This window comes from Pan paniscus, chromosome 3 (genome assembly GCF_029289425.2).
Source record: "Pan paniscus chromosome 3, NHGRI_mPanPan1-v2.0_pri, whole genome shotgun sequence".
Classification (NCBI taxonomy): domain Eukaryota; kingdom Metazoa; phylum Chordata; class Mammalia; order Primates; family Hominidae; genus Pan; species Pan paniscus.
In genome coordinates this window covers 140,032,648-140,057,541 of record NC_073252.2, presented here as the reverse complement: position 1 = coordinate 140,057,541, position 24,894 = coordinate 140,032,648, and the positions used below count along the sequence as shown (strand labels likewise).

The window sequence follows — 24,894 nt, the reverse complement described above, 5'->3', positions numbered from 1 at the left end:
GGATTTATTAGACCTTGGCGTAGAGATGACAGTTGAACTATGGGAAAATGGATTACCTCACCAATGAAAAAAATGCTTTTGAGAAAGTGATTTAAGGTCCCTTGTGGGCTGACTTACCACATTTTGGGTGAACAGAGAATGATGAGTCAAGAAAAGAAATTGAAAAGGCCAGTCAAGAAAGAGAAGCATTAGGATGGGCACAGTAGCTCACGTTTTTAATCCTAGCACTTTGGGAAGCTGAGACAGGAAGATTACTTAAGGCCAGGAGTTTGAGACCTGCCTTAAGGTCTCAGGCAACATAGTAAGACCCTGTTTCTACAATAAAAATAAAAATTAAAAATAAAAGTAAGATAAAATAATAAATAAAAAGACCATGAAAGAGTGCACTTGAGGGTTTACAATGAACTCCCATAGGAATTTAAGAGGTAGGCACTGTAATTTTATGCAAACTAGGAAAAATGATTATGTGGTTTTTCCAAGGGCAAATGGATAATATATATGAGCTGCCCAAATGTTAAGTAACCTCCTAGCTGTTAGTCTAACATGCTTTCCTTTAGGGAATGTTGAAAATACATCAGTGCACTAATGACAGAGTATAGCACTATTCCTATATCAATTTCAAAATACCAAATATCAAAATAAACAGGATTCTTGCTGCATAGATGATTACTAAAATAATAATCACTTGCATATGCCTTTGGCTGCTTCTGTATTACAGGTGGAATTAGGCATTGCCTTAAATGTTTTTTCAGCGAGAATAAGGAGATTTCTAGGTAGAATAGAACTTTATTTACTTTGTTGAGATCTCTAGTGAAAAAGAGTAGTTTTAAATGAACATGTCCTAACTATTCCTCTGCCATTAATATTCAGGAAACTAGAAATTCTCTTCATTCATCCCCAGGAGAAGTAATTTTTAGTAGTTTTATACTTGCAGATAATTCTGTGTGTTGCTTTGAAGAATAGTTGTATGGGGATATGAATTGGAAAAATGTCAGAAGGCTAGAAAACATTTCGTTTTTTTAAGGTAACATTTCTCTTTCATTTTCTAATATGAAAAAATAAAATAGATCTGCCTTACATTCAGAGTTTATTCTTTTTACACGATATTATTAAGCTGATATTTTAAATAAATTGTTTGGCCTACTCTTATGATAACATTTAGATAGACTTTCTTTTTTCATTTAATGTAGTTCACGCTAAATGAGAAAAGAAAAAGGTTTTTTAGAACAGTCAGTAGGCAACTCAGTGATATGGTCACATCCTTTCCATGACTTCAACTTTCCTAGTATCGTCCCAGTTGCAAGAACAGCAATACGATAGTTCCCCCTTATCCACGAGGATATGTTCCAAGACGCCCAGGGGATGCCTGAAATCCCTGATAGTACCAAGCCCTGTATATACTGTTTTTTTCCTACACATGCATAGCTATGATACAATTTAATTTAAAATTAGGCACAGTAAGAGACTAACATGAGCTAATAATCAAAACAATTATAACAATATACTATAATGAAAGTTATGTAAATGTGGTCTCTCTCAAAATATCTTCCTGTACTGTACTCACGTGTCTTCTTGTGATGATGTTAGATGGTACAATGTCTACATGATTAGATAAAGTGAGGGGAATGATGTAGTGTTAGGCTTCCACATCAAGGCTACTTGAACATGAGCACTGCAATAACCTGACAGTCGATCTGGTGACCCAGATGGCACCTAAGTGACTAGTGGGCTAGTAGCATATACAGCATGGATACACTGGGCGATTTATATCCCAGACAATCTGAGGCAGGATGGCACAAAATTTCATCACTTGACTCAGAACAGCTGTACAACTTAAAATTTATGAATTATTTATTTCTGGAATTTTCTATTTTTTCTTTCTTCTTTTTTTTCACTTAATATTTTCAGACCAAGGTTGACCACAGGTAACTGAAACCATGGGAAAGCAAAAGCACAGATTAAGAGGGACTACTGTATACAGCTGTGTTGGGATTTAGTGACTACATTAATCTTTTCAAGCTGATTTATTTGACTGCGAAACATCAATGGTCTACACTGGTCTACATCACTAAGTAGTGCTGGTCAAAAAAAAATTAAATTTTTTTCAGGTTACATGGATATCACAATGGGACATTTGGGTATTTTCTAAAAAATGTGATTCTATACACAGGATACTGGTGATCCAGAGAGTTTCCAAGAAGTCAGATAAATTTTGTCAGTACAGACACAAAGTGAAAGATTAGCTATTATTATGTTTAAGATTGTAAGCCTTGTATTCAGTTATCCAAAAACAATTTTGGGTTTTAAAACTGCAGGACCCTCCTGCATGATCTCCCTTGCCTTTAGTGGTAAATCAACTCAAATGAGATTTGAATAAATGAAGTGGAATCTCTGCATGTGCATGTGATGGAAAGAAATTGATAGTGATTACAAGTGCTAGAGAAGATTTCATTGAGTGTGAATGAATATTTAGCTACATGGCAATTATATGAGTATTGTGGAGACTTGAAATGTAGTAGCAGGAATTCAAAGAAGGCAAGTTGTTTGGCTCAAAAAATAAATCAAAAGAATTTATTGAAACCATCAACAGAGAAATTGTTTAGTTAAGCTGAATGGGAGTAAATTCATGCTTTTAATATTTAAAGTCACACTGATAAGCACATCCATGCTATATAAAAAATTATGTAAATAACATGTTTCCTCATTTTGCTATGACTACACTGACTTGTTTGAGTACTGTCTAGCCAATTTTTCCATCAGTTTTTTTATATCTTTCATTCTCATTTTAATACTTCATTGTGAACATCAGTGAACACTTCTTTTTGTGCCTATCTAGTATAAACTGCTTTTTATTTTGTGTTTCTGATTTATTCTGAAATATTTTTCAATCTTTTATTCTTATAAATTATGTTTTTCATGTTTTGTTTTCTCACCTTCAAAGTGGCTTCAATGTGACTAATAACAGGATGTTTAAAATATTCAACAAAATTTAGCAGTAAAGTAGTTACACAGGCATTATAGGCACACTTAATTATGAGAACTGGTAGATGTTCAAAACACTTGGAAAGTTGAGGTTAGGGAAGAAGAGGAAGAAGGACAGAAACATCTAGTTTTATGGCGGGGGGTGAGTAGTGTGGAATAAGGGAGAAAGCTGCTAATTTGTTAGAAAACTTCATTCCTGTTCCATTTGTGCTGCCAATACGCAGTATTCCCTAAAACATATCACCACACTTCTTTCTTAGTTTTCTCATCTTGATTAATGAAGAGGTCAACTTTAAGATCCCTTTCACCTCTAGAATTTTATGATCTATGGCAAATAAGTAACTATGCTTATATAACAAAATCTTACTGGGCACCTGTTTTGCATGGGGCTTAACTGGTTTTCTTTAGTTGCTGATGCTGTCAATGAGAAGATTTAGAGTCTACTCTAAATAATTTAGTGACTACTAGTTAGGCTTGGAACTGTTGACCGCATATTGAGAGTGCACCAAGAAATAATGATGTTGAGTTATATCAATGGTGAAGCCAGCATTATCAAGAGTGTCTCATTAAATGGTGGCAATATCAATTATTATTCAATATAATGCTATGAGTTAAAGGGTCCCTTCCTAAGAGTTTACAGAGTATGAATATGTTAACAATATGGGCCATTACTTGACTTACATCTCTACTCTTTGAACAGATCGTTAGGCCACATGCATGCTAAGTGAAGTAATTACTGCACCCGTCAGTCTATTACAGGGTGAAACTGTTAAACATTTCATCAGGAAATTGCAAAGTACAGCTGTAAAGTTCTTTATTGTTGGGAAACCTTCATTGCTATAGTACGTACTAGGTATTTGCCACCAGCTTGTAAAATCTACTTGCCAAGTTTCACAGTAACCTCATTAACATTAAGCATTACTGAAACAATTTAGTGGAACAGAGCATTTAGGAGGTGATAATAAGGAAAACAGGCCCGATGTTTTCATGAAGAAGTCTGCCTATGCCATTTCTACTGTTGTTGAGATCTGTTTATGACACTAAAAAAAAATCTTCTCCTTTAAGGATGTATGTCTTTCTTTAGTCTTTAACTGTTTAAAACATATTAGGCTGGTGCAAAAGTAATTGCGGTTTTAATAAAATACACATAGCCTGATTACATTTTCTTTTCAGGAGTGTTTGGAATGACTTGAAAGCTGCAGCAGGTAGATGTTGTTCAAATGATTATCCCCACTGAAATTCATCTCCAAAGACAGGATTTGTGAAACTAAAAGGGAGAAGGTTGAGGAGACAGACGGTGTTTATAGTGCATTTAAAACCTCAGCATTAACTTTAAAACAGGAGGACTTAAGGCCTTGGCAGCATCCCAGAACCAAACTATTTTCCATTGATTGGTATGAATCATTTTCTCTCCTTGGCGTCTGTACTTTTTCCACCATACACACCACTTAAGTACCAACAAATCTGCAATTGACCTTTTCACAGCTCTATGCTGAGATGCCTACCAAGGTGTTTCTAATCCTTGTCAATTTCTTTCCAGACAGAGCTTTTTGTACATGCCTTCAAGGATCAACTTGTCAGGAGTGCTCTTTTAGCACTCTACACTGCAAGGCCAGGAGGCATTCTTAAGAAGCCACCCTCTCCTAAGAGCAGCACAGAGGAGAGCAGTCCCCAAGACCAACCCCCAGTGATGAGAGGGCAGGACTCCATACCACATCATTCAGACTATGATGAGGAAGAGTGGGTAAGTCTCTTGTATATCACTTGCCTCTCAATGTTTGGCAATGAGAAATAAGGTAGGAATGATCAGATAGCTCTGCTTTCCATGTTAAAAAATGGAAAAAAAATTATAACACTGATTGTGGATAAATAGGCCACATTTTTCCTTAGGGGCAATTTTTTTTGGAAGTTGAAATCCTGATAAAATTTATTTGCTAGCCAATGAATTATATGTTTAAGTGAGAATCTGTCATCCAAGTAAAGATGCCACAGTTACAAGACTCTTATGTTTCCTTATTTATTGCCAAACTATATAAAACATGAAAGTTATTTTTTAGAAAAAGAATAAAAAACCCTCCATGTTACTACTACTTAGATGCAACAAGTATTTTCATTGTTGCAATCCAGTGTTTTGGTTCTGGAAGTACTTTTTAAAAGTATTCACATTTAAACGACAATAGACATAGATAACTTGCAAATCCCTCTCGCTCAAGGTTCTATAATGTAAGATGCTGCTCTAGGTGCTCTAAAATTTACAGAAGAATGGCCTCATAAAATGATATGAAAAAATAGCTAGGAAACATGAATAAACAAAGGAAATAAATATGGTGAGAGAAATTCTAGTTGGGCCGAATACGACGGGAGAAACGTGAAGGTGTACCATGGCAGAGGAACAGGGTATTATTACTGAATCGATACATATAAATTATTCAAGAATTCTCCAAAGTATATGCATATTACACACACACACAAAGGGAAATCTATTACTGTATCATATGTTTAACAAAAAAAATAGTGTGTTAGCTGTATTAGATGTTAAGCTTTTAGTTAACAATTACTTTTCTTGCCACCCTAGAATTTAAGAATGGGGAGTAAATTCCTTGAAAGGCACAGGCCTCTCAAAAAAAAAATGTTATCTGAAAGGCTGCGAGGTGATGCCTGCTTTTTCTTTTGGTAAAATTTCTATCACAAAAATGACAGAGGTGGGCTCCAAGAGGTAAATGCTGAGTGTTTGTCGTTGGTGATTAAAATTGCATTTCTCCCAATGAAGCATTTTCAAAGAGCAAATCTAATATTTCTTTCTCCCTTTTACCTTCACCTTCTTCAGTTTTTTTTTTTTTTTCACAGTTCCAAGTGTACACACCTCTTAAACTCTGAAGTTCAATTTTCTCAACTGTAAAATGAAAATAACAGCACGTGTTCTGTTAGCTCTTAGAGTGGTCATGAAATCAATGATTTACCATGTTACAATGCTCCATTTCCTGGAAACGCCAAGGCAAATGCATTATATTACTTTAGTATTATTGTTATATGTTTCTTAAGTAATATAAATTATATAATCTTATTAAGAAGATTAATACTATCCCTTGAGATAAGTGGGGAAATTAGATATGTCATACAACGTGGATTGTGAATTTTGAAGAGTTCGAGTGTATACAGAAAAGAAGATATATTTTATTTAATAAACATCCAGTGTTAACCTTTTGACAAATAATTACCATTTTATATTAAATCAAGTGAGAATCTTGGAATTTTTCCCCCTCATTTTAACTCACTATGTTTTACAAACCCTTCCCCCTCACCTTGACCCCCTCTTCCTGTTGAATATAGTCCCTCTCTTTCCTTCCTTGTTTCCTTTTCTTTAGATAATTTTTGAAACCTTTTATTAAGTATTTCAAGTGGGAAGGTAAGTAATGTTAGATCCTTAGTTCTTGGAGCTCAGAGTCTAGTGATAGATAAAAATATGTAAACAAATAGTTACAACATTTTGCAACAAAGCTTAGAAAGAAACATGATAGAAGACAGTTTCTGCTAATATGACTTCAACTCAAAATTTTAAGTCCAGAACTGTCTTATGATGGGCAAAGAAGGAAGAAAGTGGGGACTGTATCATTAGTTGAGAAGGTTTACAGAGCACTATTCCCTTCAGTCAGTGTTACTGAGTACCTGTTCTGCCTTATTCACTGTGCCACATGCTGGGGACAGCAGGTGAACAGCGTGGGCCCTCAGTTACTCCACAGCCTATTCAGGGCTGTAGAAAGACAAATGGCAATCGCAGTGCAGCCTTAGAGATGTACATGGGATACAGCAAGAATGTGGTAGCCATAGTGGTATTGCCAGAAGTAATTCTGGAGATTTAAATCTGAGTATAAGTTAATCATTCAAGAAAGAAGATGCGGTGCCCTTTTAGATGGAGCATAATAGCTGACATACAGAGAGAGGTAGTTAGTGTGTGTGTTTGTGCCTGTGATTATTATTAGTTATTTACATGTTTTGTTTTAAAGTGAGTGAAGTTTGAGCATGTTATATTCCAAAGGCTATGTGAGAGGCACAGAGGTGATAACTGATGGATCAAGGTCCTTACAAGAGAAGGAAGAAAGTCAACGGTAGGGTCCAGGTGGAAAAGCAGGCACTTCTCCTGAGACTGCAGGGAGGATGTGAAGATGTGAGGGTGGGTGGGGTTGGATGGCTGCTTTTATCCATAAAGTAGAATCATGTGCTAAGAGAAAAAGACAGGGAGGACTGGAGGGAGTGGTGAAGGTTTCAAATAGGCACCGAAGAAATGAGTACTTGAGCTAATGAGTAACATGTGAAAAATTTGAGAATAATTCCAGGCTTTGTGATGGGCCAGCCAAGGCTGGAGTATCAGGTGGCATGATTGTTTGTTTAGCATTCATTATTCTTTTGCGAATATTTTCTAGTCTTAACACCAGGAAAAAAGTCTTTCTGATTCTTTTCTCCAGTTGATGAAAAGCTGTCATCTCAGTTTCTCTTGTTGTCCTTCAAAGGCAAAAGGATTGGGTAATAATGAAGGGCTGCATTGCTCTCTGCATCTCCTTAATGTCATTTCTAAGCCTCCTTCTGAACTCATTGTTTCTGGAAAGCATATACAAGCTTTGCCTAAATTTACCATAATTACAAGAAAAATCTTTCCCACTCAGAAAAGTTACTTCTAATTCTCTCCTTCTAATATAATTTTACTCTTTTTGCAAACAAGAACCGAGTTTGTTTGGTATATAACATTTTCATTGATTTTCCTTAGGAACCGCTTTCTACTGAAAACATTCCTTCATCAGAGGATAGAAATCCCTTATAAAAAGATAGAAACAATATTTCAACAGAGTCATAAACATTAACATTATTCTCAAAGCTTTATCTAACTTTGATAAATTGAGTAAAACTAAAGAAAATGTAGCTAATTGAAGATGCCTTTAGAGACTGTGGTATTAAATGAATTAGAAACATAACTTTGTATACTCCCTTTTTTAATTAGTTGTTAGAAAAGTTTCAGTGCTGATTACAAGTCTAGTCAATGCTGGTAGTAACTCAGCGTTTTAAATTAATTCAATTGGGTTTCTGTGATATTATGTGAAGATATTCCCTGATCACTTAAATTGGCTTACGTTTGCAAATAAGGTTACAGTAATTCCATTAAGCATTTTTTGTTTGTTTTACTTAATTTCTGATAGTGACTGTAATAATTACCTAACTTGAACAACTGTATTTAGCTTCTTATAATAAGTATTTGGGAAGCAAATAAATGGTGTTAGATTACACTTAAATCCTACCCGGCTGATGCAGGTAAGAACCATTCTTTTGAAGTCAAAAAAGAGAATCCTGCTCACTCTAAATCATTATGAGGCTGTCCTTTCTCTTTTCAACTTGTTTTGTTGACAAAATTGATGGCATATGAATCTGGATAATAATCATCTAGTCAATATGGTAAAGATTGAAACTAAAATGAATGTTTACAAAAAAGTCTGTTATTTGCTGAATTTTACTTATTAAATAATGGAATGCTTTAAGGGTTTATTTTCCTGAAAAGCTAGTAAACAATTAAACCCCAAAGGAATATTTGGGATTGTATAACAATCTGTGCCAAGGAATAGACTAACATAGCATTCTCTTTTAGCCAGTTAAGATGACATATTACTTTTCTTTCTCTACATCTCTGCAACAGATGCTTCCAGCAGCTGGGATTCCAAGATTAGTTTGTCCAAAATGTGAAAGCATGTCATTTAACCAAACTATTAAGTTGACCTAGTTTTTGTGGTTTCTAATAATTCTGAAATTCTGTGGAACACTGTGATTTAATTTCAAAATTACTATAGTGATAGGTTAAGGGCTAAATCTGCCTACTTCTATTCAAATCAATTGTTAAAAAAGAAACTTCTGATCCTTTATATTCTGATCCATTCTAGCAAACTGCAAAACTAGAAAAACAATTCTTAGTATTTAGACAGACACAAAAGCCATTTTTAATTGATCTACATTTCTGTATCAAGCGGCATTTCAGCATCCAAATTATCCAATTAATTCCCTTCATGTTACAAATATAAACCAAATTTAAAATTTTAGTCTTCTTTCTTAAGCTAGGCAAACATTTGCTATTTCTTATTATGTTAAATGTGTGTATGTTACATAAACACAATGGATGATCCATCCATGTTATTTTTTCAATAATTTTATAGACTTTAGAAGCAATAGCACAAATTCATAGTCATATTTATGTAAAACATCCTATTAATAGACTCCATAGATAACCTAAAAATCTGTGGCCATTCTGTAACTCAATACTACCAAAGATTATGTTTGGGAATAAGATGTATATGAACCATCTTCTGATATATTCCTTACAAATTTTATACAGTTCGTTTTGTACTATACCTTTCTCTAATGATGCCTACAGCAGATGTGAATGCTTAACCCATTTACGCCTGAGGCTGCAATTTTTTGAATTTCTGCATGAGTGAAAAATCAGACCTTGGCGATGACCTTGAGCAGTAGGATATAAATAACTCTGCATGCTTAGCATTCCAATAATGGAACACTAGGCATAAGGGGGCCAAGCTTGACAGGAGCATTGAAGAGCTATTTATACTACCATAATTGGTAGCAGTGAACATAGACAGTTGCAAGCATTGTTAACTGTTGAGGACAAAACATGTTTAGCCAGGTATCTCCACAGGAAATCTATAGTGATCTATATTCCCAACTTCTCTTGTCCAACTACTCTGTCCATCTTAGAAAACATTACGTCTACAGAAAAACATTGAGACCATGCATAATGCAGAGGTACCCGTGAAAATTAATATTCAAAAGATTTTGTTCAGTTATCTGATTGGCTAGATGGGATTTAAAACCATTGTCCTGATCTTAATAAGAAGGAGATAAATAATTCTCATTCTTTAGAAGTAACAAATTTTTATAGACTACTTGATATTAATCTATGATTAAACTTTTTCAAAGCAACACTTTATAGCTTGGTTACCTAAATGAGTATTATGTCTACTAAAATATGGCCATTTACTTCCAAATTTTGTAAGTGATAGATGCATATATATGTGTGTATATATATTAATATATATATATATATCCAACTTCAAATCATTTTGTATAATAAAGCCTTATTCTTATATTACAGGAGCACATAGCCTAGTGAACACTGATTATAATCAGTTGTTTATATGTCTGTTTTCTCCATGTGTTCATGAACTTTATAAGCTTTGATAGGAAAAAAACAATGTCTCATTCACTGTTGCATTCACACAGTTAGTGGAGCATGTGAACACGAAAGGTACTCAATACACATTTATAGAATAGATTAATGTCTTTGAAATTTGTCTGCAGATTATTTTTATTTGTCTTCTTATTTTGAAACAGAGAATATTTCAACTTAATATAATTCTGCACTATGTCCAGTAGCTTTTCTCCCACTATAATTCATGAGTCCTTTTGAGGATTTTGTTTCTCCCCTTCAGTGAAGAGTACCCAGCTATGTCCTTCTCTTCTTGGTTCTTACTTCCCAGTGTCTTAATCAACTCTAAGATGACTATTCTAGCCATCTGCAAAATATCCCCTTCTCCCTAGTGCATATTTCCTAGTGTCTTAATCAACTCTGTAGTGACTATTTAAGTCGTCTTCAAAATATCTTCAAATATAGAAAGTGGTAAAATTCAAGATAGACACAGAAAATCAGAGATGACCAAAGCTAAGGTCATGACTAATGAAGGCCTTCAGAAGCCTCCAGAAACCAGTGATGGCAACTTTATTTAATTATTAATGTGCAGATTACAAAGGTTCTAGTTACACAAAAATAATTTCTTCAGATGTTTCCCAGCAAATATAAATTGAAAGTGACTAGTTGTCCCTTGTCCCAGCTTTTTCTTTTTTTTTTATCCCTAAGTCACACATAATAGGGTTGTATGGTTTTGTTAATCTTAAAAGGAGGAGGGAACACTCAAGGCATTCACTCTCACCATCAGAAAGGGCAGTCAAAGGCAGGGAGAATGGGGCCAGTTGTTCCCTATATGGCAACTGAATGTGTTCTATCCTCTGTTTTCTTGATGGATGGGAAACATTCCTGAACTTCTCCAGTCTATATCACCCAAGAGAAATGTGCTTTGAATACTTATCCAATATTAAGGTCCACAAAGGGTGATTAAGCAAAGTTCATGACTGTCCATTAAAATGCACAAATGTTCTATTAAAGAAAAGAAACCCCAGATGAAATCTTTATGTGCACGCATATTCATGAAATCTTGCCAATTTCTAGATTTTCCCACATGCAGTTAATATTTTCACCTATAAATCCCCTGTTTTATAACACCTAACACATCCTATACATCCTAGCTCAATGTCTTTTTCAGAGTTAATGTAGGAATAAGTGAATGGATAGACTTGCTGATATCAACAGCTCATCCTCCAATTCAAACCTGTATTTTAATAGATCTTTTATTTTTATTAATGTAATGAAATAATGTAATGATTATGTAAAATAATGTAATTATTTTCCTGCAGTTCTGTATTGGATACCATCATCTCCCTTGGATATTTTCTAGACATTTATAATGCCTGGTTCAATATCAGGTATTTTGATGTGCCTCTGTATAATGAATATACAAAGTTGCATACATACACATTAGAAATGTATTATTACATTCAAATCAAGTGCCCTCAAACTTTAATATATTCTATTTTGAATAATGAGATATTGTTTCCCAAACAGAAATTTTTTTAACTCCAAAATTTAGTGAATAAGTGAAGGAAACACTATGGTAAATATAGGTAGACTGTTGGCTTGATTTATCAAGGTTCATACAATTAAAAAGAATTGGTGTTTGAAAATGGTTGTGCACAACACACTAACTGATAATGTCATACAATTCAGCCAGTTGTGCAAGTATCTAATAGTGTGCAGATAACATCCAATTACCAATTTAAAGTTAAAAGCTTTAGTCAATCAGTGGAATTTTTTCACTTATTAAATGTTTTATTTAATATTTGCACTGAATTGAAAGCTTTAGCATGATGTGGCATTTATTAGGTTGAATGCAGCCATTCAGAGTAGGAACTTGGTTATAAATTCAATTTGAAGATGCATGTAATGAGAAATTCTTATAGTACAATTTTTTTTTACTACCAAATAACAGATTAGTAAGTCAGTCAATAGATATTCAATAAGTATAAACAGTGTGCAACAGTGGTATAGGCACTTATATGAAGCCTGACCTTACCAGTCATATCATCTCATTTAAGTAAGATGACTAGCACTCATAAAATGAGCAGAGGTATTGAAAGATATTCCAAGGATGCAGGTGGTTGTGTGATACACATTAAAAATGCCAAGTCAAGTGTGGTGGCAGACACCTGTCGTACCTGCTACTTGGGAGGCTGAGGCAGGAAGATTGCTTAAGCCTAGGTGTTTGAGATTGCAGTGAGCTATGATCACCCCACTGCACTCTGGTCTGGGCAACAGAAGATCTTATCTCTAAAAATAAAAGAAAGAAGAAGAAATTTTGAAATTTAAAAGCGCCCAGAATATTCAGAGTCGTTATGTGACAGTCGGAAAAGATGGAAGAATTATCCTCTTTTTCTTTCTTTTATTCCTGTATCCATTCTTCTTTTATTCATCTATTTCCTCTCTAGGACTAAGACATGAGAATGAAAGGATTAAAAAATAATAGTCATTACATTTATAAACACACAGTCTATTAAAAAGAAAAAAAAGTGCCGGGTGCGGTGACTCACGCCTGTAATCCCAGCACTTTGGGAGGCCCAGGCGGGTGGATCACGAGCTCAGGAGATCAAGACCATCCTGGCTAACACGGTGAAACCCCGTCTCTACTAAAAATACAAAAAATTAGCCGGGCGTGGTAGCGGGCGCCTGTAGTCCCAGCTACTCGGGAGGCTGAGGCAGGAGAATGGCGTGAACCCGGGAGGCGGAGCTTGCAGTGAGCCGAGATCGCGCCACTGCACTCCAGCCTGGGTGACAGAGCGAGACTCCGTCTCAAAAAAAAAAAAAAAAAAAAAAAAAAAAATACAAAAAAATTAGCCGGGTGTGGTGGTGGGCGCCTGTAGTTCCAGCTACTCCGGGAGGCTGAGGCAGGAGAATGGCATGAACCCGGGAGGCGGAGCTTGCAGTGAGCCGAGATTGTGGCACTGCACTCCAGCCTGGGGGACAGAGCGAGACTCCGTCAAAAAAGAAAAAAGAAAAAGAAAAAAAGAAAAGAAAAAAAAGCATGTTAGGCAAAGAGAAAGGAGAGAAGCATGAAACATTCTTGGAGATGGTGAGATTTGAAAGGGCAAGAATTTAGATTGATGGAAGATAACGGAGAAAGTATTCTAGGTATAAAAGTCAACATGTTTCAAGATATTGGAAATAATAGATCTTCCAAGGTTTCCTTCAAATCTTTGATGTTTAGCGCTGAGCCGGCATATAGCAGATGCCTAGTAAATATATGTTGATTTAATGCAACAGCATGTTTCTAAGACTGCAAGAAGACATCTGGATAAAGGTTTCATTTTGAAGACTAATGAGAAATAAGAATTATCTAGGTCTACCCAACTATAGATGTGCCTCCAGGCTGAGAGAAGAATGTAATATTAGCTATAGTACTGAGCCTGCTTTTGATTAGAAATAATCAAAAGAGGAGGGTGATCAATGAAGATTAATGTGGCATTCATAGATAGACCTGATTTTGTGATAGCATACAATATAGGTCTGGGAAAAATCCAAGCCAGGGGAATATGGAGAGGTCAAAATTGGAGAAACAGTGGTTAATTGAGTCCATTTTTGTTACAAGGGATTCCTTTCCCAGATAAGGCCAGGAGTGAATTTTAAACTGAGTGTAGTTATTGGGAGATGAAGGTCAGGTATTTTTACATGAGGAAATAGGTGAAGTTAAAGCAGGAGGACCAATAGGAAGCAAAGATCAGGGAATCTCATCTGGTGGATGTTTACATGTCTGGCTATTTTTAGTGAATGTGTGTGTGTGTTGATGTGTGGATGTTGATATGTGGTGTGTGTGTGTGAAAGAAAGAGATACTGTGGGCTATACACGTGCCAGTTTGAAACATACAATATTTTAAGTGCAACTCAATTTACCTAACAGTCTGGATGAAGGGTTCAGGGAGAAAAGCTATCCAGCTCTGGAAAGAATAAAGGTTTGCAGTATTACAGACCTTGGCCATATTGCTGTCAATCAAAATCAAGGATAAATGGAAGCTTCTTTTTAAAGATGGAATTGGCCTTGTTAATTCACTGACTGTTTCTAATCAAAGTCCTCAGAAATTGATAATGACAAGTGAGAAATTGTTCATGGAAATACAGATATATCAGGCTATTTTGTACATCTATATCAGCTCTGGCTTAGTCTTCACATTCTTTCTGATCAAAAATTGGCCTTAGAAAAAGTTGGTCAGCTAAGTATTACGGAATATATTTTTTAAGTTAACTACTGCTCCAAAGCAGTCAGGATTTCTCTTGATGCTACCAAACTCACAATTGTGTGACATGCTGAGTCACCATCATGCTGCCTGCCTTCATGGCTCATCTGCCAGGTGTAATGTCCCCCTGGCGACGTCCATCAACATTTTTGCATCTACTGCCATTGGGTTTGACCTGCATGTTACCTTAGGTTGTAACCCAGAAATAAATGAGCACCTGACTCAGAGTGAAATAAATATTGCTGCTGGTTCCCCACTGACTCCATGACCTTATTGACCAGGAAAATTTTATAGCCATTTCTCCTCCAAGGAGTAGGGTTGTTGTGAAAGCTCCATGGAGGTTAAATACACCAATTTGGCTCCACTGAATAAAGATTAGACTTTAACCTGCCGATTCCCCATTACTTCCTTCATACAGTAGGGGACCTAGCAAGATAATAGCTGCTGTTTCTGGGGAAAAGTCCCAGCAATCCATTTCTCTGATAGGTGGTAGTGGTTGTTTTTAATCCTCTCATGTGGCGGGGAGCTAAGCAGGATCTGGAGGGGCTGGAAGCACCACGTACTGCAGCCACATTCTTATGCTACCGTTGTCTTCCCACTAATCAGCCTGTCTTCATCATGGGAGCAATCTGAAACTAATTGTGTGATTTTAGTAGAGAAGAAAGAAGAGTAGGCCCTAGCCTCATACCAGCAATCTAGGCATAAGGCATTTCCCCTGTGGACTGGCACAGTGAGTAAAAATCATCAGAATGAGAATGTATTTTTGCTGGTAATTTTCCTCTGTGTATGTTTTCACAGAGATATAATGGAAAGGGGCTTGTTTAGGAAAGAACTCAGATATTCAATGCTTCCCTTTAAAAATCTTTCTTACCCTTCTCTAGCATCGTAGTTTCAAAATAATTGACTATCATGTACTCCAGTCTTCTAGTAATTGAATTATCATCTTTCCTCCTTGTTATCTGCACCTTGCTCTATATCCTGGTCACATGAATGGATCTGGGGCCTTGATCCTGATACTCCTTTATTAATGCAGGCCACTTATGTCCTTTGTGCCAAAGTGAATGACCCTTTAACCAAGTGACTGCTCTATCCCTGCTTATAAGACACCTTTGATCTCAGACTTGAGGGTCCATGGGACGGGACCAGCCAGTTCATTTTGTAGACTTATCTCTTATCCTAGGATCCACCATTGGACTCATATTTAAGTCTCAGATAACTAAAACCTAGTCTTGCCCCTGTAAGGTGGCACACACCTCTACCTGACCCTTCCTGGGTTCCTTTATCTGTTTTTGTTTTTGGTTTTTTTCTGCTTAGTTTGTGCACTGTGTACCCCATTTCTGTGGAAAATCACAGTGGAAGAATCAAGTCTTTGGAGCCAAACAGAATGGAAGTTCTAGTCCATTTATACCATTTTAATGTTGAGTTTTATTAAACATCTCTTACCAGAATTCTCTTTATCTCTAAAAACTGAGTCAATAACCGTAACGTTATTTGGTGGCTTTTGAACATTAAATTAGCTAATGTGCATATACAAAGTGAATATAAATACCAGCCTTTAATCTGTCTTTGGAGTCACCTCCTTCTCTTGCTTCCTCCCTCTTTCTCCACCTGCCTTCCTTTCCTCCAACAAAAATTACTGAGAGCAAGGCCCTGTGCCATAAAACAAGAACACAGTTCTCAAATAACTCAGTCTATATTAGAGACAGAAGCACACATCAGTACCTTTAGTAACTGCTACTAAGTAGTAATAACTTCTTAGTAAAGGCCATAAAAGAGAAGGAGGCCATGACCAGCAAGGCTGAATTCTCTCACCACCAGATAGGCAGCATCTCCTCTCCAACAGACAAGGAATAGAAGGAGTCCACTTAGAGTCTGCTGCTGAGTGTCCCCTCAAGCAAATATTTGATTATTCATAAATTATGTATTAGTATCACAGAAGAGACTGCTCAATTTCTCACCCTAACAAATATTGTCTCATCTCCTGTGTCCTCTAAACATTAATGACTAAATTTTTTTATTCTGCCTACCATATATGTAACCCTTTATGACATGCTTATTGGTTTTAGCCAATGAACATGCTTCACTACGCTCCTCAGACCAACGAAGATCTCTTTACAGGCTACAAAGGTGACTTTTCTATGAGCGAAATCTTATAACCTGAGCTGTTTGGAAAGGAAGAACAATATATACGTGTGAATGTCAAATTATCTTTTAAATACTTTTATTTTCAGGCTCTTCAGAGATGTGATTAAGAGAAGTTGATCTATCCCTTACATTCCTTTATATAAGAAAAGCAACATGCAATGCGACTTGATCTTTGATCAAAATATGAAGTTCCCTGAGGTGCAGTGGCTCCCCACCTGTAATCCCAGCACTTTGGGAGGCTGAGGTGGGTGGATCACTTGAGCCCAGGAATTCAAGATCAGCCTGGGCAACATAGTAAAACTCCATCTCTGCAAAAACTACAAAAATTAGTTAGGCGTGGTGGGCATGCCTGTGGTCCCAGCTACTTGGGAGGCTGAGGTGGGAGGATCATTTGAACCCAGGAGATCAAGACTGCAGTGAGCCAACTGTGCCACATACACGCGCGAGCGCACACACACACACACACACACACACAAACACACACACAAGTTCCTTTCAACATGGGCAACAGCAAGAGAGTTAACAACTTATGAACAAAGCTAGTCTGGAAAATTGAGGGGAAACTGCTCCCCTTTTTTTCCTCAGTAGCAGAGTTGATTTCCAGTTTTAGCTGGAGAGTTGTTTCATTTTTCAATTTAATCACCTTAAAAATGCAGTTGGTGGTAGTGATTAAGGCATATTCAAAAGAGAGGGCATGAGTTTGTTATTGCGCTCCAGAATGGAAGCTCCTCACCAAATCCCAATCCAGATGTCAAAACCATCAGGTTACTTACCCTTCCCCAGCATTTCTTCCTGGAATAAATGAGCTTCCTTAGCTCTCCTGGCTTATGGTTCAGAGGTTCCTTTACACCATTTTCTCAGACAACAGGCAGATGATGATGTGATCTATGGATGCGATTGGTGTTTAAATTTTTCTTTTTTTTTTTCCATTTTTTTCTTTTTATTATTATTATTATTATTATTTTTTATACTTTAAGTTTTAGGGTGTTTAAATTTTTCTTGGAGGTAAAGTGCTTTCAATTCTTTGTGGAAAGATCTGACTTTAGGGGAAAGATTGTTAGAATCGCTTGTGGTTAATAGAGTACTTCCTAGTCAAGGTTACAGGGTGAGGGGAAAGCTTGATTTACTTAGGAAAGTCAGTAAGTTTTGGATGTGATTTTGCCAAATAGTAATAATTTCAACAAGTGCCTTCATAGAAAACACAGCATTTGGCTCCCATGGTAGCTTGGTGAGGTAGTTAGAGCAAGAATTATCATTCCAACTGAGACAACTGGGCTTCCCCAGGGAGGAAGTACTTTTCTCAGTGTCTCCTAGGTAGCATGTCACGTAAGGATCCAAAATTACCTGTACTAACTTTGAATGTTCTGCTTTTCTTTAAAACCCTATTACTTCCTCAGCTAAAGTAGGCATGTCTGTGCAGTCCGTCTTTACAACATAGCCATCACATAATCTAAATTCAACTTTAGTTTCTATTCCTTGATTTATCCTTTCCAAAATTAATTTATATGTTTATGAAATAGCAAAATTAGCTTTGGCAAAAAAAGTACATTTGAGAAAAAATGTACAAACCACTAAGGAAATACTCTAATTTAGTACTATCTTTACATTAAGTGGTACTCCAGGTTCCTGGGATAGCTCTATTATAGAGAAAGCACCCACTGAAAGGTTGTTCTGTGGTGTGATGCAGGGAAAACACCATAAATCTATCTGGGTATTATGCCTGGAGAGAGAAATTAGGAGTCAATGCTAGATGATGTAGGAAGAGAAGCACGAAGGAAGTGAGGAATGGCAGTCGTCTATCGTGATATCTGTATTCAAAATAGTATTTAAACAATTAATAGCAATTTTGTGAATCAAAGAATTAAGTTGCATGCATTACCTTAAGCAAAAATGGCTACTAATGAGAACTGGGAAGATTAGTGGCAAAGAGGCCCATTAGTGGTACAGGCTGCTTCCTGGGAAATAAGTCACTCAAAATGACTTATTATGTAGCTCTAGTGTATAATATTAAGTAGAGGTTCTAAGACAGTATGGTCAGAAGGATCTGAGCAATTTGTCAAAATTTCAATTTATTGTGCCTTCCTCCCAGGGTTTCTGATTCAATTGGTGGGACCCAGGGATCTGCATACTAATTTTCTGGGCTGTTCTGTTAGAAGTGGTCTAAAGACCATACTTCCAGAATTTCTAGTACCTAGAATAGTCAAATTCACAGGGACAGAAAGCAAAATGTGGTTGCCAAGGGCTGGAAGAGGAAGGAATGTGAAATTCATGTGTAAGGGGTGCAGAGTTTCAGTCTAGGAAGATGAAAAAGTTCTGAAAGTAGATGCTAGTAATGGGTGCATGACAATGTGAATATACTTAATGCTACTGAAATACATATATATATGTATATATATATGTATATATATATGTATATATAACCAAAAATACTCCAAGAATTTCTCACACAACAGGAGGCCATTCTTTAAAAATATTGGTGTGTGTTTGCTTTCATAATAAGTGTTGATAAAGAGAATAGGTACCTTCAATTTAAAATATCATAATTTGTGGTCAATTATGGATTAATATTGTATGATGGTCATCATTTCTTTATGACAAAGTGAAAATAATGGACTAAATAAAAAGATTTATAATACTTCATTTTTGCTTCATTAAGAGAACATAGATTTATTATTATATATCCATAGTCTGACCAAATTAATGGGAATTTAGAGCTACTCAGTCTGCATTCTAATGATTACCCTTCCAAATGCTTCTCTAAAATAGATTTATCAGACTTTGCCTTACCTTGTTTTTGTGACAAAAATATGTAGTGATACTCATGCTTTTTTCAGGACAGGGTGTGGGCCAATGTGGGGAAGAGCCTGAACTGCATTATTGCTATGGTGGACAAACTGATTGAAAGAGATGGTGGCAGTGAAGGCAGTGGCGGCAACAATGATGGAGAAAAGGAACCTTCATTAACAGATGCCATTCCCTCTCACCCAAGAGGTAAGAAATCATTTTTTTCCCAATCATTTACTGAGTAAACCAAATGAGAAACTCGTGAAAAAAAATGATATAGAAGAAGAGGAGTCAATAGTATCTTTGATGAAAGTGCTGATAGCATGCTTTTCCACTGCTCTGGCTTGGATGATGGAAGGCTATTTATCAAATTGCATCTCAGTTGTGTTTTCGGAACTGCTAGCAATGTCCTTTTTTTTTTCTTATCTTACCACATAAAAACCTTGAAAAAAGAACAGTGTTTTAAGGCTCTGACATAGTTTAACCTACCTTTACACATTCCTCCAAAATTTTATTAGAAAGATAAATAAGCATCTGCACTTAACTCTTAGAAACATAGGGGCATATCAAGGACACAGGATCTCACAGTGGTTTCTTAACAGAATGTAATCAGATAGGATGATTTTTGCATTTTATTCTGAGAAATATTTGTGTAAATTATCTCCAAAACATATGGGAAGATTTGATTGTAAGGAATATGTTAGCATATTGCTCTAAAAAAATATATGACAAGTCTAGATTTTTGTGAAACCATGCACACATGTGTATACATGTGAGTGCATGTGTTTTTCTGTGGAGAGATAGGTGGGTAGGTAGGTAGATAGGAAGGAAGATACTTTCAAATGTATACCTTATTACAAGGTTGGCTAGAAAATACAAACAAAATTTTAACTACAGATGTGTCCCTGTAAATGGCTTTGAAATTTTCTTTTTGTTGATTTGATTAATGTTTGATTAATATTGACACAAAAACCAAGGCAAATGTCTACATCTCTTTACGGCAGTAGGAACTGCTGTTAGGGTTGAGTCAGACTTTTTTGCTGGGTACTTTAAGTGTTTGGAGAGAATAAGCAATACTACCCTACTCTCTTCTGCTGAAATCTGTTCTTTCTTTTACTTTAAAAAAAAAGAGTCATAAGAAAATACAAACATTTATAAAATTAGATTTATGTTTCCTCAATTTGTTTTCCTAATTTTTCATTACTCACATTTTTGTCAGGAGTTTAATTATATAAAACACCAATCTTTCATCACTTGATTAACAGTAGAACCATTTCTAAATTATATTTGTAAGCTATGGCTTTCTAAAGTATTCTTGTTGTAGATGGTCCCTCTTCCTCTGTCATACATTCATATAGGCAAAACATTTATGCTAATGTTCTTTATGTTCACACTTACTTGATCTAACTGTATTTAGGGATTTTCTTTTTTAACAATACCAGTTTTTATTAGTTAATGAATCTTGTCTAGCTTCATAACTTTACATGAATCAAAATGAAAGCTTGTCATAGCTATGTCATGAAGAAATAGCATACTTCAATTTTCTTTAATTGAACAAATATTGATTATCAAGCATGGGCCAGACACTGTTGTCCTCTAGAAAATGAGGTAAGAAGAATTCATTTTAGTGACTATGTCCATTGATAGATTTTTTCAAGGCATATTATTTTTTAGCAGAAATAAGATAAGGGACACTGGATTTTGTTATATTTTTTGTTTAATGTTGCCAAAACTTCTCACTGAAGACAATAACATTCCAAAATATTTGAAATTATACAGTGTGTGTGTGTGTGTGTGTGTGTGTGTGTGTGTGTATCTTGTATTTCATCAGAAGACTGCATCTGGGCATTCAAAATGCATTTTAAAAGGTAAAATATTTGGCAGATAAATCAGCCGTAAGATTAGATGAATCATTTTTATTTGAATATGAGACATTGTGTACATATAGCCTAAAACCAAGTAGAAGTTGCTGCAGAAGTAGAATTCACAGCTAGATCAATGTTGTGGATGGTTAGAGTCAAACTACAACATATTGCCCTCTAATTTATTTTCTTATTTTATTATCTATGTTTATTTCACTCATCACCAATTCTTTCTTGTGTTAGAATTTTTTTAAGAGAAGTCACTATTTAAATGTGTGAAATATGTTACTTTTGTCTGAATATTTCCTCATAACCATTCTCCAGAATGCATATTATAATGACTGTAAACGAATTCATCAAAATAGAAGCCATTATTTTAGATTTTTAAGTACTATCATAGTGCTGTAATTAACATATCAGCATCTTTGATTCTCTAAGTCTTTAACTAAATTTTATTTCCCCATAAGTTAGATTGTCAGAACTGGAATTATTTTGTAAGGAAGAGTTGCCCCCTCTCTCCTATGTATTTATTTATCCATTTTTTATATCAATGTGGACTCATGAATACTTATTTTATTTTTAACTTAAATTTTAATTATATTTGACACATAATAATTGTACATTTTTATGGGGTTCACCGTGATGTCTCAATGCATGTGTATGTGTGGGCGAATGGAAAGCTTCTCCTTTTGCCCTCTGAAAAGTTATTGAAAAATTAACTCATAAAAAGGCAGATTCATAAGAGAAAAGGAATATAAATTTATTGCTATCATGTGTAAAGGGAGAATCACACTGTGATTACCTAATATCTCAATGGGGTACAGATGCTTATATACCCTACATTTTAGGGGAAAGGGTGAGGAGAGGTAGTGTGGATGATTTTAGGAAGATAGTAAATAGTTTTTAGGATAATTTAATGGGCTTGAAGAACATACAGTTGTCTGTTGGGCCTGTTGGTTTGTGACAAAAATATGTCCAGGTTTGTTGACGACTTTTGTCTTCCTCCTGGGATATGGGTTCAGTTAGCAAAAAAACAAGGAATGGATCACAGGTAATTGTTTTTTGGTTTTTTGCTTGTTTGTTTTTGAAGCTCTGGAGTTTAGGCAGTTAAGGAAACTTCAGCCTGTGCTTTTGAAGAGGTAGAAGATTGAGAGACATGGGGCCGAGGCAGAGAAGAAACAACTCTTCTCCTTCATAGGTCTGCCCTGTCTTTATATGGATAGGGAAAAGTCTGTTCTAGCATCTGTTGATCTCTAAGGGCCTGTAATTCAAAATATTCATTATATCAGGAAGCCATATTTTGGGGTAAAACTCCATGTGGTGCTTTATTCACATAATGACAACATCAGAGTAATTACCATATTCATCACTTTAAACATTTATCATTCCTTGTGGTGACAACATTCAAAATCTTTTCTTCCTTGTTTGAATACTTATTTTATTATTTGGTTAAGAATCCAATACTAATATTAATTTTGGACTCAAGTTGTTCTCTCTTATTCAGATTGATTTCTGTGTCCTTCTGATGACATCCTCCCATATGTTGTTTACTCCCTTACTTTCTTATTTCCCTTACTCATTTTCTTACTTGTTTTTACTCACTGACTTCCTCTTTGGCACCATAAGAAGCTCTAGGCTCGTCTTATATTTTCCCTACCCCAGCTCCAGGTTCAGCCAATTTCTAAAGAAACCTGGTTTCATTTTATTGGAGAACAGCATTTAGAAATCAACATCTGGATGGATAGAAACATTTTCATGGTTCTCTATAACAAAAGACACTCTAACTAACAGGATCTAAAAGCACCCTTCTGATTACAATCTTTTCAGCCTTAAATATTTTCACTTATTTCATGCCACTTTGGGTGAAAATATCATATTGTAATTTCTTGTTTCTGTGAAGTTTGACATTGTATAACATGTTACTATATTCCAAAATATTATTTTTGATAATAAAATGTATTTCTTCAATAGTCCGAAATTTATCCCAGCCCAAGCCATTTTGCTCCTTTCTTTTTTACAATTAATTAGTGAATTGATTAGGCGAGCAATTTGAGACATATAGTATTTATTACAGTGTATGATATGATAAATACTGATAAGCATTTGTTGCAGCATCATTTGTTAGTGATGTTATTCTTCATGTTGTATTACTTCTGGTTTTTTGTTTATTAGATTCTGTATCTATTTTAAATCAAATTCTGGAATTTTGTTTTATTTCATAGGGTTTTGATTATTGTGATTTATGTTGGGATACATTTCTAAATTTGGAGTAAATCAATCCTATGACAGTTTTTCTTTTTCATCACACTCCTTTATTTTTACATTGTAGCTATAATTTGTGTTTGTTTTGCTGCTGTATACTTAACATGGCTAAACAGATGGTCATCTGGGTTGTGCTACTTTTATCCAGTTTCTTATGTTGTTCTTTAACCTACAGCTATTTCTCTTTTCAAGTTGCAAATTTTCCTTTTAGTAATATTTTAAATCTGTAGTTTTGAAGGTTTTCTGTTTGTTTGAGAACCAAGGTTTTACAGTATATCTTTGGCTTGCGTTATAAATTTCTTTTTAGGGTAAATGCAGATAGTGCTGAGAGACATAAAACTTTCTGTGCTGTTCTGAAGAGAAATAATAGAATAACTATTCCAAAGTTCTACAGTTTATGTATATTTATGTGGTTTCCTAATGAATGAAGATTGTCCTTTTATTTGAAGTACACTCAGATACCTTTCTGAGCATCTGCTGTCTGTGTAGCACTACATGCCTTCAGTTTCATAAACTGCTGACTCAAAGATAAAATCAGTGAATATTAGAACCTTAGATTTTGATGTCATCTTAAAGATTATGTAATTAAACCTCCTAAAATATGTTAAGAAGCTTATCTACAATATCTCTGCCAATTTTCAACTAGCCTATGAGGTACATCTTCAGTTATAGAAAACTCTTTTTATCTTCTAGAGCAACATACTCCAGACCTTGATCCTAATATGTTTTCTTTCATTGTACTCACTGGTCCAGATATAATCCTTTGCAATAAAAAACAAATTTACTTTTCTTTCTTTACATTAAGCCTAAGGTGTATCTGAAAGCAACCCTCATGTCCCTTTTGAATTGTCACCTTTTCAATCATTTTTCAAAGGAATAGCTTCAAGCATATCCAAGAGTTTGCATTTCTCTGAACATCTTCTAGTTTGTCTCAGCAGTCTGCAGAATTAAGCACAGCGATACAAATACAGTTAATAGCTGCAGAGTAACCCAGGAGGACCACCTCCCTACTTTTAGGTACTATTCTAATATAATGATATCTAAGCTGGCATTCACTGTTTTGACACTCACATTTTACAACTAATTCTATTGATATCCATAAACCTTGCTAAATTTGACCTATCCTTCAGGCTTCTAAAGATTCAAGCAACATTTAAGCACCACTATATACTAGACATTATGAAATACTGGGGGCATGAGAAGATTAAAACAGTCTATCCCAATTTTACTGAAGAGATGGATGTCTAAACCCATGACTGACTAGTATAAAATGCCTTTGAGTACACTCTAATAAATACCTGTTTCTTTCATCCTTCATATCTACTGACCTACTCAGGATGATTTTATTCACATTATATATGCATTTTCTGTCCATTCCTAGAAGTAACAGATAAAAATGATTAGAAAACAG

The 24,894-nt window shown here is 35.3% G+C and overlaps 1 protein-coding gene across 10 annotated transcripts in view; it reads left to right on the top strand.

Moving 5' to 3' along the window:
* The window catches only part of INPP4B (inositol polyphosphate-4-phosphatase type II B), an 813,511-nt gene that overhangs the window by 671,417 nt on the left and 117,200 nt on the right, over window positions 1-24,894 (top strand). For 8 of the 10 annotated variants that reach the window (XM_063603916.1, XM_014344746.5, XM_055111862.2 and 5 more), the window contains 2 exons: window positions 4,523-4,726; window positions 19,410-19,566. In XM_063603916.1, the coding sequence (XP_063459986.1) occupies window positions 4,523-4,726; window positions 19,410-19,566 (361 nt within the window). The remainder of the gene's footprint in view (window positions 1-4,522; window positions 4,727-19,409; window positions 19,567-24,894) is intronic. The other 2 variants (XM_055111865.2, XM_055111864.2) reach the window with 1 other exon arrangement.